This window comes from Lontra canadensis, unplaced genomic scaffold, assembly GCF_010015895.1.
Source record: "Lontra canadensis isolate GAN:19392208 unplaced genomic scaffold, GSC_riverotter_1.0 scaffold107, whole genome shotgun sequence".
Classification (NCBI taxonomy): Eukaryota; Metazoa; Chordata; class Mammalia; order Carnivora; family Mustelidae; genus Lontra; species Lontra canadensis.
Window position 1 is genome coordinate 3,748,504 of NW_022631101.1, and position 16,735 is coordinate 3,765,238.

General features: G+C 57.3%; 2 protein-coding genes across 2 annotated transcripts in view; one reads left to right on the forward strand and one right to left on the reverse strand.

Moving 5' to 3' along the window:
• NTN5 (netrin 5) overlaps positions 1 to 3,777 on the reverse strand; it is a 4,603-nt gene extending 826 nt beyond the window's left edge. The window contains exons 1-2 of the mRNA XM_032839227.1: positions 3,144 to 3,777; positions 68 to 256 (exon numbers count right to left, since the gene is read on the reverse strand). Coding sequence (XP_032695118.1) covers positions 68 to 256; positions 3,144 to 3,777 — 823 coding nt within the window. The remainder of the gene's footprint in view (positions 1 to 67; positions 257 to 3,143) is intronic.
• LOC116856043 (galactoside 2-alpha-L-fucosyltransferase 2-like) overlaps positions 1 to 10,556 on the forward strand; it is a 14,102-nt gene extending 3,546 nt beyond the window's left edge. Inside the window, exons 2-4 of the mRNA XM_032839226.1 lie at positions 1,573 to 1,691; positions 6,035 to 6,146; positions 9,421 to 10,556. Of these exons, the coding sequence (XP_032695117.1) occupies positions 1,573 to 1,691; positions 6,035 to 6,146; positions 9,421 to 10,448 (1,259 nt within the window). The 3' untranslated portion in view covers positions 10,449 to 10,556. The remainder of the gene's footprint in view (positions 1 to 1,572; positions 1,692 to 6,034; positions 6,147 to 9,420) is intronic.
• The last annotated feature ends 6,179 nt before the right edge of the window (positions 10,557 to 16,735 follow it).

Here is a 16,735-nt window from a genome sequence, read left to right on the forward strand (position 1 = left end):
CCCCCCCCCCCCCCCCCCCCCCCCGCCACCTCCTTTCGCTCTAGGCCCGGCTCCAGGCCGCACTCACCCCTGCAGGCCTTGCGGCTGGTGATAGGCTGGCTGGGGTCCCTCCAGAATCCCAGCCGGCAGTAGTGGCAGTGCCGCCCGGCCGTGTGGTGGCGGCATCTCTCACAAACGCCCCCACTCCGGCCACCGGACAGCCGGAAGAGCTCTGAGTTGAACCTGCAGCGTCGGGCATGCTGGTTGCAGGAGCAGGCTAGAGACAGGTGGTGACAGGTGCCTCAGGCTCCTGCCTTCTGTCCCCGTCCCCAGGTCCCCCCCCACCCCCCGCCCTCAGGAGAGGAAATAACGCATCCCTGCAATGAGGAGGTTGTCTGGGTCCCAGACCCGCCTCATTCTCATCTTGAAGGGGGGCACACTGGACTGGAGTGGGTGAGCCTGAGGGCCCAAAGTCTGTGTGAAACTAGGAGCTTAGGGAGGAGCGGCCACTCCGCTCCCGGGGGGGGGGGGGGGGGGGGGGGGGGGGGGCGGCCCCCCCCCCGGGGGGGGGGGGGGGGGGCTCGGGCTATGGGGTCAGCCCCCCTGCATGTCTGCTCCCCACTGTGCTCGTGTGCAAGTGCAAGTGACTTCTTTCTACAGCTCGGCCTCCTCCGCTGTAAGACACCAGTTACAGCATCCCCTTGCACGGTTTAAAGGAAACCAAAAGGATATAAAGGGCTTGCCCCAGGGCCTTTGACACAGAGCATGCGCATCCGTGATCAGCATGTTTCATTCTCAGAGCGGCTCTGTGAGGCCCGTGCTGTCATCAACCCCAACTTACTGATGCAAAAGCAGAGGCACAGAGAGGCAAAGTCATCTGCCCAAAGTAACACAGCTGGGGGGCGGTCAGAGGCAGGCTCAGAACCCAGAGCTCTTGGCAGCCGTGCTCCAGTGTGGCCCATGGTGGCATGAGGATTGTGTGTGTGTGTGTGCGTGCGTGTGTGTGTGTGTGTGTTCCTGGGGAGCGCTGATCAGTGAGGCCGTGGCTCTCAAACCTTCCTACTTCTTAGAGTTACCAGGAAATGTTAAGAAGAAACCACATCTTCCAGGGCACACCCCAGGCCTTCAGCTGCACCCGGGGATCTGTATTTCTAGCCAGCGTTTCTGAGTGAGGGGCCACAGGAGGGGGTTCATGGACCGCTCATGGAGAGGTGTAAGGAGTTTTTGACCCCTGAGGGGTTTGGGAGGCCTGGACTGGCAGGTGCCCACAACACAGAGGGGCAGCTGCAGGAAAGAAATGACTCGCTTCCCTAAACCTTGGTTTCCTCCCATGCAGTGGGGATTTTAGCCCCTCTCTCCCAGGGTTGCCGTGGGCCAGAGTACTCTTCGGGTTATCAGTGGGAAGAATCAGGCTTTGGGTTCTTTCTGACCTGAGGGTGAAGACTTCAACTCAGTTCCATCCGGAAGACTCACATGGCTGGAAGGGGTTCAGAACACTGGGCCCCATAAAGCTGGCAGCTCGGCCACAGGACTTAGTCCCACCCCATCTGCCCAGACTCTGCTTTGTCACAACACTGTTGGCTTCTTACCCAGGTGCAGCAGCCAAGGCCATGCTCAGCCTGGGGCAACGTGGTGATCCTCAGAGGGACAGCCTCCCCAGCTCCCAGGCCTTTTCGGGGCCCAGGATGAACCAAATCCTACCCCCAGGCAATGTAAGTCTCCCCTCCCCCCCACACCCCCACCCCGCAGGGGTCTCAGATCTGGCTGGTGGGAGTGGGCCAGAAGTGGTGGGAGCAGAGGGTCTAGCAAGACCTCGATGGGGAGGAGGACGTATTGGGGAGCCAAGGACAGTGGGGCAGGATCTAAGTTACTCCACACAACATGGCAGGAAGAAAGAGAGCAGGGATGGGCAAAGAATTGGAGGGTGGAGAGAGGAGGGATGTGTGTCTGTCTGTCTGTCTCTGTTGGTAGAGTAGATTTACTTCCCAAGGCCTCATAACGCACTCAGACCCTCTAGCCAGGCCCGCGGGCTGGCGGTGCAGGGAGGAGGGCTGTTTCTGAGGAGGGGTTGCTGGAGCAATGGGGAAGGGCCAGGCTCCAGAAGCTCGGGGTCTGGAAACACTGTGGAGGGGAGAGGGAGTGGAGCGTGGAGCGGGCCTCAGGAGCTCTGGTCTACCTGGATGGCCTAGGGGATTGCTCGCTATGGAGAAGTTTTGTCTCCCTGAGTCTAGACCCAGCACTACCCCTTGCTGGCACAGAGCCTGAGGGCAAACGATGCCTCTCCTCTGGGGGCCCCCCTCCTTCATCTGGGGACCGGTAACATTGGCAGGTATGCAGCGAGCTCTTCTTCGGTGCCAGGTGCCATACCCAGCTTTATTCTAAGGACTTTATGCATATCGACCCATTGGATTTGCACTACAGCCTATGAAAGAAATGCTGTCACCGTCCCTACATTACAGTTGAGAAGGAAGTGGAGGCCCAGAGAGGTCAAGTCACTTGCCTGTGGTCACACAGCCCGGAAGCAGAGGAACTGGGATTTGAGCCCAGGCTGGCTGGCTCACTGCCAAGCCCATGGGCCTATGTGTCACTCTAGAGCACCTAGCAAGGTTGCCCCTGATGGGAGCTTGGCAGGGACAAGCCAAGACCCCTGAGCTCTGAGCTCGGGTTTGGATCTGCCACTTACTAGCTGTGTGTCCTTGTGCGAGGGACTTCTCCCCCTAAACTCAGTCTCCTAGTCTGTAAAATGGACGTGATGAGAAACCCCGCCTGGTACACAGCAGGTGGTGCCTCAGTTTGGACTTAACCGCTGTGGTGGGTCTGAGGAGTCAGGAAAGGTCCAACCGCCCTGTACCTGCGCTCACTCAGGAAATGCTATTCATAGCAGCAGCAGCTTCGTAATGGCAAGTGGGCCAGAGGCTGGAGCCCCTTATGGGGCAGCTGGAAGTCGGGGCAGCAAGGACCAGGACAGGCAGGGGGAGCACAGGTGGGAGGCTGTAGGGCAGGGGCGGTGGGGGAGGGCTCAGGATCAGCAGGGGTGAAGCAAAGAGCAAGGAGCTTTCTGGAGGGAGACAGCACACTGCCTGTAGGGACCAGGGACCAGCCCCTAGAGGGTGGGGGCGGGGTGGGAGTGGGTGAAGGCAGGAAGAGGGGGCCCCAGGACTCACGCAGGCAAGGGTGGGGGTGCCAGGGCGTGGCAGGCCGCCAGGGCCAGTCTCGATGGGACGGGCGGCAGCTCTCGCACCCTGGGCCGGCGGTGTGGTGGCGGCAGCGACAGCGGGGGGGCTGGGCACGGGCGGCACAGCGGGCTGCGTGGCCATGGCATTGGCAGCGCCCCCGAACTCCAGCTGCCATCAGCCCCGCCCGGCCCCCGAACTCCACATGGAGGTGACTGACCAGGACGCTGGATTTAGGGCCTGGCGAGGCTCGGAAGGTCACCTTCTCGGGGCCTCCCAAGGCCCCGGGCCAGGCGGGTCTGCGCCACAGCGATCTCCAGGGACCTCCTGCAGCCCAGGCAGCGGACAGGACCAGGGCCGGGGATCCTGGGGTGCAGAAGCGCAGGCTGACAGATGTCAGGAGGAAGGGGCCACCCAGGGCCAGAGTTAGACTGCCATTGCAGGTGGCCCGGGGGCTGAGGTCCGCCCCCAGGGAGAGGGCACAGGCCTGGGGACAGGAGGCCGCCATGCCAGCCAGCCGGGTCACTGGTGGGAGGCAGAAGCGCGGACGGCCACCGGGATGGTAACATGGGTCTGCGGTGGCAGCCTGGCCCAGGAGGAGCAAGAGTGCAAAGGTCACGGACATGGTCCTAGAGAGCACGTACCTGGAGAGGAGAAGAGGGACCAGGCTGAGGGCCTCAGGCTGCCCTCATGGGTCAGTCTCCACCCTGCTCCCCCGCCCCAGGCTCTCTGAGGAACCCCCTGCATTCCACCCCCTGCCCTGCCTGAGCCCCCTCCCCGGCTGCTGCTAAGCGAGGAAAATAGTTCCATCTGGGGAGAATTACTGTTTACATAACCCAAAGGGAAAAGAACGCAAGCAAAATTGAGAATTTTGCCTGAACTAATCCGTAGCTTAACACCCCAGAGCTATCGTCAGTGTCAAGGGGTGGGGGCCCTGGGGAGATGGCAAGGGGTGGGGACAGATGGGGAAACCTAGAGAGACCACAAGGGGGGGAGGGGGACTTGGATACTGATGAAGCTTAGAAACAAAGAAATAGAGAAAGGGACAGAGGCACAGACAACAAAGACGGAGAGGAGGGGACCCAAGTCTAAGGGAAGGGCCAGGTGCAGAGAAGGAAGCATGAGGATAGAGGACCGGACATAAAGGGAGGCTGGAAGGTCCAGATGGGTTGCGGCTGGACACCCAGCTCCACAGGGAATGGGGGATATGGAGTCTCAGAGAGGCCGGGGCCAGGACAGACAGACAGGCAGACCTGAGGGCTCGGAGACACGGAGGGCCTCCAAGCTTGGCCAGTAGGGAGGTGGGGAAGCGGGGGAGGGGCTCGGCGGGGCATCAGAAGCTGGAGGCCAGGCCCTTGGCCCACGAGGATCAGAGCAGAGGCCCTTTCCCACGTGGGGCCCTAACCTTGTTCTCCACACCCAGGGCACGGAGGGGGATTATCGCCAAACAACCCAGCCGCCTCCTCGCTGCCACCCACCCCTAGACTCCACCCGGCCTTAACCCTTTCCCACCCAGGTGCAAAGCCCAGAGAACTGTGTGCTAAGGAACTGGAGGGGTTCACGCAGGGGACTGGAAGCCTGGGTCACCCAGAAGCTGAAGAAAGGGGGTTAGGAAAGCAGATGTCTGAGTCCCCCTTAGAATTCAGAGTGGGAGGACCCTATCCTTGGATTTCAGAAGACTTTCTGATAATCTCAGCCCTCCCCACTCCCGCCTATCATCCTAGGCCTCAGGGTCAGGAGAGTGGAGCCCCCACATTCTCTACCCACCCTAAGGTCCCCAGATTAGAAGGTCTAACAGACGTGGAGGTGGCAGGTGCTGGCGGGGGTGGGGGCGGAAAGAGAAGCAGGGCCAGTGGCATAGTGTCTGAGGGGTGCCTGAAGTCCAGACCCTAGGATGGCAAGGGCTAGGGAGGGCTTGGTGTGGAAAGCACCCCCGCACCCGGTTTTCCCCTTCTGGGGCCAGCAGACCCTAATGACGAACTGCCTCAGGTTTGGGGACTTTGGAGCATTTCTGGGCCCCAGTGTCCGTGCCCCTGGCTTGCTCCCGGGAGTCTCTGAGGCATCTGGGGGTGCGGCTGGGGTCACAAACGCCCTGGACCTGATTTCATAGCCTCTAGTATCCCCACTGTGGTTACCATGTGCAGAGACCGCCACCCCCCCACCCCTGGGCCCCAGATAATGGGCCTCACCCTCCGCCGCCCCTCCCGATGAGCCTGGCGCCATTTTGCGCCCATGCGGCGCTGGCATTCACCTTGTCCCTTAGCGCCAGCCTCGTTAAGGACCGAGCCCCCATCTCCTACCTCTCCTTTCTTGCCTGGGTGGTTCACGGGGTACCGTTTTCTGGCCCTTAGCACCTCGGACAGCCAGGCCGCAAGTCCCCTGGCATTCCCGGGGGATCCGGAAGCCAGCCCTTGCCCATCTGGGGACTCAGATGTCCAGCCCCCAGCCCCTACCCCTCTGGGAGCCAGAGCCCACTCCCTTCCCCCCTTTAAGGAACGCAGTCTAGCTGTGCTCCCACCAGACCCACCATTAGGCCCCCATGCCTGGGCAGTGAAGGGGTCCATCTGGGACCCAGGCTCCTTTTCCCTGGCTTTTTTTGCACGCACCCTGCCCTTTGCCCCTGACATTGGCCAAACCTGCACCCAAGAAGAGAGTGTCCGCTGTAGTTAGCTCCTCACGTGGTGTTCTTCCCTCCTGTAGGAGCTTGGCGGTGCGGTGTGGGCTCTCAGGAGTGACTGCCGAGTGGCTGTTGTCAGGCCCCAGGCTAGTGGGGGTTCTGGGCGGGAGCTCTGAGCAGAGCCCGCAGAATCCAACACCACCACCACTCCCCCCCCCCCCCCGCCCAAGTCCCCTCGCCAACCACAGCCATGCTTTCCCCGCAGGGACCCCATCCAGCCACGCCACCCAGGACTGTGTGGGACATGAGGGATGTCACCCCAGGGGGGCCTGAAACCAGGCAGCTCAGAGCACGCTGGCCCAGGAGGCTCAAGACAGGTAGGATGGGACAGTGGCTCCATGAGCTTCCCGGGTCCAGGGTCCCCACCGCCCTCACCCTCAGACCTCTGTCCCACCGACTCCCCATGGCTCCCAGCTACTGGAGGCTGTTGGCTGGGCTCAGCTCACCACATGGTGGTTCAGTCCATCCCTCCCATCAGGAGGGGTAGGGGCTGATCTGCTAGGCGGTGGGACCCCCAGCCAGCCCCTCCTCCCTTCTGGACCCTTCTGTCCTCTGTAGGTAAACTGAGCTTTAAGGTGAGTCGCTTTCCTTTTGGCAAGATCTGGGCGGCCATAGGAAAACCCAAAGAATTGGGCTGCTTTGTAAGACATTAGGGAAGGAAGTGAGGAGGTGAGACTCCCTGGGCCTCCCTCCTCTGGTGTTGGAGGAAGAGAGCAGGGACCCTGAGGGGGACAGGGACAGAGCTCAAAGACAGCCTCCCCATGGCCTTAACACTTCAGTCATGAGATTTTCATGCAAATGTGTCAACCATTACAGACCCACTGGTTTTGACTAGAAAAATAACGCTTTCCACTCCTCTGAGAGAAGCCCTCGGGAGCTGAGGACCCAGATATGTGCTGCAGTGGCTTTGCGTATGTTTACTATTACATTTACTGGTTTATTGTGGTGCTGTGTGGACCCAAGCCTGATAGGGATTTGGGACCCCCCTCCTTCTGTCAGGAGCCTGTTCTGGGGTTGGGCGCAGCAAGGACGGTCTGTGATTCTGGTTCCTGGGGACCCCCTTGCACCACCGTGGAGGGACAAGCCTGGGTAGGAGCTGGGACAGAGGCATCAGTTTTGAAATTAGGCTGTGGGGAGAGGTTGGCTGCAAGAGGGGGCGTAGGGGTGCCTGGGGACAGGCGGAGACAGGCAGTGTGAGCCACCGGACCGCAAGGCTCCCTCCCTCCTATGTGCCTGCACCCCAGCGAACTCATCCACAAACCCCCCTCCCCGTCCTTGTCAGGCTTACAATCTAGAGGAGAGATCGCTGTGGAGAAGCAGTAAGTAATTCTGTTCTAGAGAATGGCAGAAGGTGACAGGCACTTCGGAGCAAACCGGGCAGGAAAGTGCGGGCAGGGCAGGGTTCTGGAGGGGACATTTGGGCTGAGGCCTGAAAGCGGGGAGGGGAAGCCACCCAAGCATCGTCAAGGTAGGAGCGACCCGAGCGGACTTAATGGCCAGAGAAAAGTCCAGAAGGTTTGGGTCTCCCTTTATTTTCCTCCCCTCCTGGGGACAAGAAGTTTCTTAAGCTAATGTGACCTGGAGGGAGGCTTCTTCCTCACTCTTGTTTTTCTGCAGCCTGAGCTGCTTGACGCGATTACCCCCAAGGTACCTTGGGGGGGGCTGTGCGGGGGGGGGGGGAGGCAGAAGCAGCCGCAGGAGCTGAGCAGAAAGAATTCTCCAAGTTGGGAAAGAAACTTTTTTTTTTTTTTGGAGGGGGAGGAGCTCCTCCAGGATTGGGCACCTTTCCCCTCACAGTGCCCCAGAGAGGAGGAAGCAGGATCTCCCTGGGGCACAGCTCCATGGTGGCTCAGCCAGGAGGGACCCACAGCTCTGGGCTTTCAGAGGTCTTTCATCCCTACCTCGGTGGCCCAGAAATAAGAGGTCCCAAGAGGCAGGGCAGGTCGTACTCTGCGTATAACTGGACGGAGAGCGTGCATCTGAGAGCTCTCCCTCCGGAAGACTCGAAAAATCGAGGACAGCAATGGAGAGCACAGATTTCTGAGGTTCAGATCCATTGCTCCCTCTTTCCTAGCTGTGTGACTTCTGGCAGGTTTCTTAACCTCTCTGTGCCTTAGTGTCCTCATCTGTTAAATGACCCTAACAATGCGCCTTCCCCAGGGGAGACCACGAAGTCTAGATGAGTGAACACAGGCCTACAGTCTCATACCTGAAACTTTTGGACCAGACGGGGTTCAGAAACTCGCCATCGGCCCCACAGCGGGGTGCGGGGTCTGGGCAGCGTCCCATAATTGAACATTAACGGTTTGTGCAGCAGAACGCACGGGCATCACATTAAGTCAAGGAGCCGCAGGTCGCTTCAGGCCCCATTTTGTCCCCACACGAGTTCAGTTCAGATGGGGGTTGGCCACCAGTCTTCAGGAAGGTGGCTGGCTGGTAAGGAATCGCGGCCTGGGGTCCGGGGGCCGCAGCCCAGATGCCCTGGTTTTCTGGGACTTTCCTGACAAGAAGCCAGGAGAGGGCGCTCTTGAGACTCAAGGACAGAAGGTGACAGCCGAACTAGCGGCCGGGTTTGCAGAGCCTAGCGGGGAGTGAAAACATGGGATCCCTTATTTGGATGTACTGATAATTTCTACCTGATGAAAGCAGAGCATTAAACCAAGTGCAGGCCCCCATTTTTTTTAAAGTAAACTCTACCCCCAGCATGCGGCTCAAACTCGGCGACCCCGAGATCAGAAGCCGCTTGTTCAGTTGACAGCCGGGTGAAGCGTAGGTCCTTGTGAGTGCAGGCCGTGGACCACTGCCCGGTTGTGCACCACGGAGGCGGCCCTGGGCGGTGGGTACATTGGTCCTGAGTCGCTGCTGCTTCTCCAGTGGCCCAGGCTCCAGTCCCTGCTCAGCTCACCTGCTCTGGCTTTGGGACCTGGCCAGCCTTGAAAGCTGGCCCCCAGTGGGACCTGAGCTGAGCGGACAGCGTGATGAGGATTGGGACAGAGCAGTCACCAGCCCAGAGAGAAGAGGGGCTCGTTTTTTGGCAACTAAAGCAGCGGGCAGGGCATTTATGGTGCCCTGCCAGAGAAGGGCAGGTGATGTCCTACTTTAGCCCTCCTGTGGAAGACCCAGCCGACCTCACTGGGGACCCACATTAAACAAGGGACATTTGAGGAGGGCCCATAAGTGTTCAGATATCCCAAAGGGTCAGATTACTAAAGTCAGGAGCCCTGGAATATTGGAGCAGGAGGAGAGCTGAGGCAAGGCCCACAGAACCCTGCCATTTAAGGGGGCTGGCCAGAGCGAGCAGTGGGGCTCCTGGAGAGGGCTGGGGCAGAAGGCAGAGCGTGAAGAGTGGGGGTCCTGCCACCCAGTGCTTCCTTCTGTCCGGGCCCACGAGACTCCCGAACTGCAGCCATGGGGAAACCACAGGTAGAGGGTGGAGCAGAAAGCGGGTCAAGACACACTGGACGCCCCTGGACTTGCTTGGAGGAGTTGAGCACAGGAATGTATGATTTGGGGGTGAATAAGACTCGGGCGGCCCTAGCTGTTGCTCCTGACCACTTCCCGTTTCCCCTTTGCTCCCTTCCCCTACCCCAGCCATCCTGGGATTCCGGGCCACCTGCCCTTCTGTCTCCACCATCTACTTCCTCTTCATCCTCTTGGTGGTGTCCACCATCTTCCACTGCCACCACCGCCTGGCCCTGGTGCCTGCCCCGTGGGCCTACTCAGGCCGCGTGGTCCTGCTCCCCGGACCCCTGCCCTCCGGGGGCATGTTCACCATCACGGCCAAAGGCCGCCTGGGGAACCAGATGGGCGAGTACGCCACCCTGTACGCCCTGGCCAAGATGAACGGGCGGCCGGCCTTCATCCCGGCCCAGATGCACAGCACGCTGGCCCCCATCTTCCGGATCAGCCTCCCGGTCCTGCACGGCAGCACGGCCGGCCGCATCCCCTGGCAGAGCTACCACCTGAACGACTGGATGGAGGAGCGCTACCGCCACATCCCCGGGGAGTACGTGCGCCTCACCGGCTACCCCTGCTCCTGGACCTTCTACCACCACCTGCGAGACGAGATCCTGCGGGAGTTCACTTTGCACGACCACGTGCGGGAGGACGCCCAGAAGTTTCTAAGGGGCCTGCAGGTGAATGGGAGACAGCCAAGCACCTTTGTGGGCGTCCATGTGCGCCGGGGGGACTACGTGCAAGTCATGCCGCGGGTGTGGAAGGGCGTGGTCGCCGACCGGGGCTACCTGCGCCAGGCCCTGGCCTGGTTCCGGGCCCGCCACCGCTCCCCAGTCTTCGTGGTCACCAGCGACGACATGGCCTGGTGTCGACAGAACATCGACACCTCCCGGGGGGATGTAGTGTTCGCGGGCAACGGCCTTCAGGGCTCCCCTGCCAGGGACTTTGCGCTGCTCACTCAGTGTAACCACAGCGTTATCACGGTGGGCACGTTCGGGATTTGGGCTGCCTACCTAGTGGGCGGGGACACCGTCTACCTGGCCAATTTCACCCTGCCGGGCTCCCACTTCCGCTGGATCTTCAAGCCCCAAGCAGCCTTCTTGCCCCAGTGGGTGGGCATCTCCGCTGACCTGGGCCGGGCCAGAGAGAACTCCAGGCCCTGAGGCCTCCCAGCTGGGCGACCTGGAACTAGTAACTTAACCTCTCTGGGCCTTAGCGTGCCCCCTGCCGAGCGGACCTAATCCAGAACTTCCCTCCGAGGCTCCTGCCACAAGTTCATTTAGTGTTTTGGGAAGGCCGGGGAAGTGCCTGCCAACCACAGGCATGTGGGTGGCGCACCCCGAACTTTCCAGAGGGTTTAACATGGAAACCTATTTTTTGCCCTCTCCTTGTCGGTGGCTTTGGGAGTTAAGTCCAATGCCCCTGCCTCCTGGGAGGGTTCAGTGAAGCCGTTCCTCCCCTCCAGTCAAGGAGAGCCAGCCAAGAATCAGATTTGGGGTTTCCTAGGGGCCTTAATGTGGAAGGGAGGAACCCACGATTTGAGATGATGAATCTCGGGGAGGTGCCCTTGGTGGGGAGGTGAGGTCCCTGGAAATGGGGGTGCACGTGGGACTCAGGAAGGACTCCACACCACTCCGCCCGCAGCAGCAAGGACACCCAGAGTGTAAGGTCCTAGGAGTGACTGGTGGAACCCAGGGTTCCCAAAAGACGGAAGTCTGGCCATGTCAGCAGCCAGCTGCAGACAGAAAGCCTCACCCCTTGGCACTGCCTAGGCCCCAAGGGCACAGAGTCCCTCTGAGAAACCCCTGTGTGGATAAGAGTTGGATCAGGGGATCACAATACGGGTTTTCCTGTGTGCAGTGCATTTGGCATTATGGATATACCGGTATTTTTCTTTGTGTAATACTCCTTTTTGGATATTAAAAAAAAAAAAACTTCTTTGTTTTTAAAGATTTTATTTATTTGTCAGAATGAGAGAGCACAAGGAGGGAGAGCGGCACGGGAGGCGGTTGGGGAGAAGCAGGCTCCCCGCTGAGCAGGGACCCCCCCCCCATGCAGGACTCGATCCCAGAACCCCGGGATCATGACCTGAGCCGAAGGCAGACATTAAACCGACTGAGCCACCTAAGAGCACCCCCTCCAAAATCTTAACATACAGTCATTTATGCTCATTGAAAATTGTCACTGAGCATGAGCAAGCACTCTGGTTTTGAGAACATTTCTGACCCATCCCTTTCCAGTCTTACGCACTTTCCAAGTGTCTTCCTTATGCCCATTTCCTGGCATGCTTCTGAGGTCGAGAACCTTTGTTTCCACGTATCAGTAATGTTGTATCTCCCCAAAGTCATTTTGACCCCAGTTTACTTCCTGAAGTCCTGATGGAGTCCGCATGGTCTGGGGCTGAGGGTAGGGGGGATCCTGGAGAAAGCACCAGAAGGGTCTGGAAGGAAGGGGAGGAGAGCAGGGAGGAAGGTTCTGTTTAGCTGGATGGTCTGGTCCTCGTGACATGGGGCAGCGTAAGCCTTCCAACAGCGGCTGGATGCCTCCTGAGTGAGAAATCCAAGAGACCAAGGTGGAAACCGCCATGCCTTCAGAGCCGAGCCTGCCTTGGTCACACACGGTCACGTCTGTCATATCCTATACATCACCCAGAACAGCCCTGGTCCGCTGTGGGAGGGAACACACCAGGGCATGCATGCCGAGAGTGCACAGGGTCAGGGCGGGTGGGTATCACTGGGGGCCCCGGGGGCCACCAAAACAAGGTACCACCGATGGGGGCTTAAACCACAGACATTGATCGCCTGATGCCTCAGGGGGCTGGAAATCAGAATCATCGTCGGGAGCGTTGGTCCCTCCTGAGGCTGTAAGGGAGGATCTGTTCCCAGGCCCTCTCCTGGCTTGCGATGACCATTGTCTCCCCTCTATTGGAGAAAAAATTTGTGTCCCCCAATTTCCTCCTCTTTTTAGGACACCAGTCATCCAGGATTCTGGTCCCCACTTAACACCCTCATTTTAATGTCATCGTCTACCTAAAGATCCTGTCTCCAAATAAGGTCACATTCTGGGGGGCTGGGGGTTAAGACCTCCACATGGGCATTTTTGTGGGGGCACAAGCCTAGAATCAGACTGGCTTTACTTCCCGTCTGCTTTTCCTCCCTCCTCTCAAGGCCGAGTCCCTCCTCCACAGGGTGTGGAGGCCGAGAAAAATTAAGGCCATCCCACCTCAGGTTTAGCCTTAGCCTAAGTACAGCCCTCTTAGCTTCGGCAGCCATCTCAGGCCCCTGTGACCAAGGGCTGAACTTTCCCCTACTTTACTTTAGTTCCAGAAACCCTCACCCTGCTTTAGTAACAGGAATCCCCACCCTGCTTTAGTAATAAGAACCCATAAATACCCCTGCCTTAACTAAGCTCGGGGTCCAAGTCCCTACTCCGCTGCGTCGGGTATACTTGGGCCCAAGCTTAAGCTTGTTAAATAAACCCTCGTGTGATTGCATCGGTGTCGGCTCCTTGGTGGTCTCTCGGACACGAAAACTCGGGCATAACAACGGTAATTTACCTGAGTCAGGATCTTTTCCCCAATTGTCCCTTTCAGAGAGACACAAGCTGGAAGGGTAGAGGAACCTGAGCCGTGACCTCTGACTCTCTGCCCATTGCAACAATATCAAAGTACAGAAGGAAATGGCAACTGTATCTCACATTTCAACAAAATACTCCCCTGCCAGATCCCTCCCCACGCCCTGCCCCCCCCCCCCCCCCCCCCCATCTCTCCAACTTCCTCCACCCTGCTCTGGGCTCTGGGAGCCTGGCAGAAGAAGACTCGGAAGATCCATCCTCCCAGACGCCCTCCCGCATTACCTCCCAGGGAGGTCCCCACCAGGAACCCGCCCTTCAGGTGCACAGAGCAGGTGCCACTGGCTTCCGGGAGCGGGGTGGGGTAGCGCAATAAGACCATATTTCTTTCTGTTTAATCTCAAGACAAAGAGGAACCCAACTCTGCTCCCCGCATTTAAAGGGCCTTGTTTGGAAGAGGAAGTGAATGACTCCTTTATTTCATGAAGGCCGAAGCAGAAATTGGCCTGCTGTCAACCATAAACTGAGCTAACCATAGACCGCGCTAAATCAGTCACAAATATTTACTGAGCTCTGCCCTGAGCTCAAAGACCTCCCCCTTGTCCTCGCCACAGGGGACAGAAGGAAGCCCAGGACAGGAATGCCTTCGCCCTGTATTCCAGACCACAATGGAGCACACCGTATGTGTCTGTTACTGGTGGAGTTGTGTCTCCCAGAAAGATGGGTGGAAATCCTAATGCCCCGGGACTGCGGCATGTGTCCTTGTTTGGACATTAGAGTCTTGGCAGGTGAATTGGTTACGATGAGGTCACAGTGGGGTAGGGTGGGCCTCGCCTCCCATGTGGCAGGTGACATGGACCCTCCAGGGGCGTGCGCCCTGGGATGACAGGCGGAGACGGGCTTCCAGCCGATTCCAGGCTGGGAGGGGACCATTTCTTTAGTACTGCTTTAAGGCTCGCAGTTTGCATCATTGTTACAGCAGACTCGGAGAACTGATACAGTTTTAGGCCCGACCATTGAACAGCTTGGCCAAGTGCTGAGTCCCTGCCAAGCCTCTCACTTAGCACACCAGCAGATTAGAGACACAGGCTGCTGTGTTCCTGGTCAGATAGGGAACCCAGTGGCCAGCAAAGGGGAAAACACTAGGTGTGAATCTGGGAAGTTGTGGAAGCTATCGGGGGGCACGCCCCACGGGTGACCCAGCAGCCCCATCCACCCTGCTTGTGGTTCATAAGTCTCCCCAAACCCTCAGAGGCCAGAGAGCTCTTTCCAGAAGAAACTCAGTCTCATCAACCAAATGCCTCTTCCCGAATTGAGCCAACCCAGCTGGGGATCTAGGCACCTTGGGTCATGACTAGGCATTGAGCCCAAACAGAAACAGACGCCCCGGCCATATGGGTAATTCCCTGTGGCCACCTTGGACTGGAAGGCGAGGAGCCAGGGAGGTGGGGTTTACTGAGTAAGGTTTGTTTTTCAGCTCAGGGGATGCGTCTGCTCCCTAAGCCCAGCACAGAACACGCATTGCACAGTGGCTCAGAGAAGACCCAGAGCTCCGTGACTAAGTGCACACGTTGGCCCCAGGCTGAGGCCGGCAGGCTCCCTCTTTGTTCCTGCTGTGTGACCCTGGGCAAATGACTTCCCCTCTCTGAGGATTAAAACAGGACCAACCCAGCTGATGAACCACACACTGTCCGAAATATCCAGAAAAGGCAGAGCCGCAGGGATGGAAGAAAGCAGACTGGTGGGCGCCTAGCTAGTGAGCACTTACGGGTTCCAGCTTGCTTTTTTAAGGGGCGGGGGGGATGATGTTCCTCAATGTGGAGATGAGTGCCCACTTCTGTAGCTACTCTGGTTTATAAGACACCATTCGGCAGGCCACCATCCACCACCCAACTGAATACTTTAAGTGATTCGTACACTTGACATTTTATAGTATGTGAATTCTATCTCCACCAACTATTACAAAAAATAAACCATGCCCGGCACACGGACATACTGTCACCAGCGTTAGCTATTATCACATGCAAAGCAAAGGGCGCTCTTATGCATGGGCACTGGGGAGGGGCCCTGTGGATTTATTTCCACTTTTGCTTGAGGGTATGCTGCTGGAGGTTGAAAGGGGAAAAAAAAAAAAAGGGCAGTTTTGAGACCATCAGGGAAATCATTTGATTGGGTTTTATATGTTGTTCAGAGATTATTTAATTTAATTTAATTTTTTTATTTTTTTAAGATTCTATTTATTTATTTGACAGACAGAGATCACAAGCAGGCAGAGAGGCAGGCAGAGAGAGAGATGAGGAAGCAGGCTCCCTGATGAGCAGAGAGCCCGATGCAGGGCTTGATTCCAGGACCCTGGGATCAAGATCTGAGCCAAAGGCAGAGGCTTTAACCCACCTGCGCCCCTATTTTTTTAATTAAATTTTTGAAAAATTTTTAACATTTAAAAAAAAGATTTTAATTATTTATTTGAGATCCCAAGAGAGAAAGAGAGAGAGAGAGAGAGCGCGCAAGTGGAGGGGCAAGGATCAGAGAGAGGGAAGCAGGCCCCCAACTGAGCAGGGACCCCCCCCCATGTGGGACTCGATTCCAGGACCCTGAGATCATGACCTAAGCCAAAGGCAGACGCTTCACTGACGGAGCCACCCAGGCGTCCCGAGATTTTTTAATTTTAGGGCCAGTGACAGCATGGGGTTTGCTATACATTTTTAAATATTCTTCTTTTTTTAAAGATTTTATTTATTTATTTATTTGACACACAGAGAAAGTGAGCGCAAGCAAGGGGAACGGCAGGCAGAGGCAGAGGGAGAAGCAGACCCCCCCATTGATCAGGGAGCCCAACGTGGGACTCGATTCTGAGAACTTGCGACATGGCCTGAACGGAAGCCACTCAGGCGCCCCCATTTTTCAGTATTCTTATCGGTCAGAGGAACACACTGAAATGTGTCCAGATTGAGTGAGAAGGCAAAGGACAGAGCAAGCCGGACTGGCAACAAGTTGGAAATCAAGCGATGGGTGTATGGGGCTTTGGTGTACCAGTCTGTCTACTTTTGTGCAAGCTGCTGTATTCAAATTCCATAGTACATTTTAAGGAAATTCACCAACGCCCCTTTTTGTGCCCAGGGACCAGCTTAGGGGTGGCTCAGCGCTGGTTTCCACCCCAGAGGGCTCCCAGTCTGATGGCAGAGGCCATTGGTAACCTTCATGGTTATGTCCATTCCTCCCCCCCTCCCTTCTTTCCTTCCTTCCCTCTTTCTTTCCAGAGCACTGCCCTCTGCCAGGAAACATTCTAGACAGTGGAGACCCAGTAATGAGCAAAACGGACATGCTTCTGGCTCTCGGGGACCTGTCACCTTAATGGGAAGTGTTTCAGATAGCTAATGCTGTGTAACAAGCCATCCCAAAAACGTCATGGCTCTAAGTGAAGAATTGATGATTTCTCCCAATTACGGGGATCGACTTCATGGTTCCTGTCTCTGTGCGGGGTGGGAGGTCTCTCATGCAGCGACCCCCAGCATGGGGCTTGGCTGGGATGGTCAGGCATACTCCCTGTGGGTTCTCTGCCGCAGGACAGGCTGCACTTCCTCTGAGCACACTGGCTGGACTCCGAGAGGACATGGACCAGTGTTCATGGAGATGGAACAAGGCTTGAGTGGGACCTTGTACTGGGTTTCGTTTTTGACTCTTGGCAGATACAGTGATTTTTCTTTTCTTTTCTTTCTTTCTTTCTTTTTTTTTTTTTACAAGTTGAAGATTTGCGGCAACCCCGGGTCAAGCAAATTTCTAGGCATCATTTTTCCAACAGCATTTGTTCACTTGCTGTCTCAGTGTCTCATTTTGGTAACTCTTGAGATATTTCAAACTTTCTCATTATTATTATATT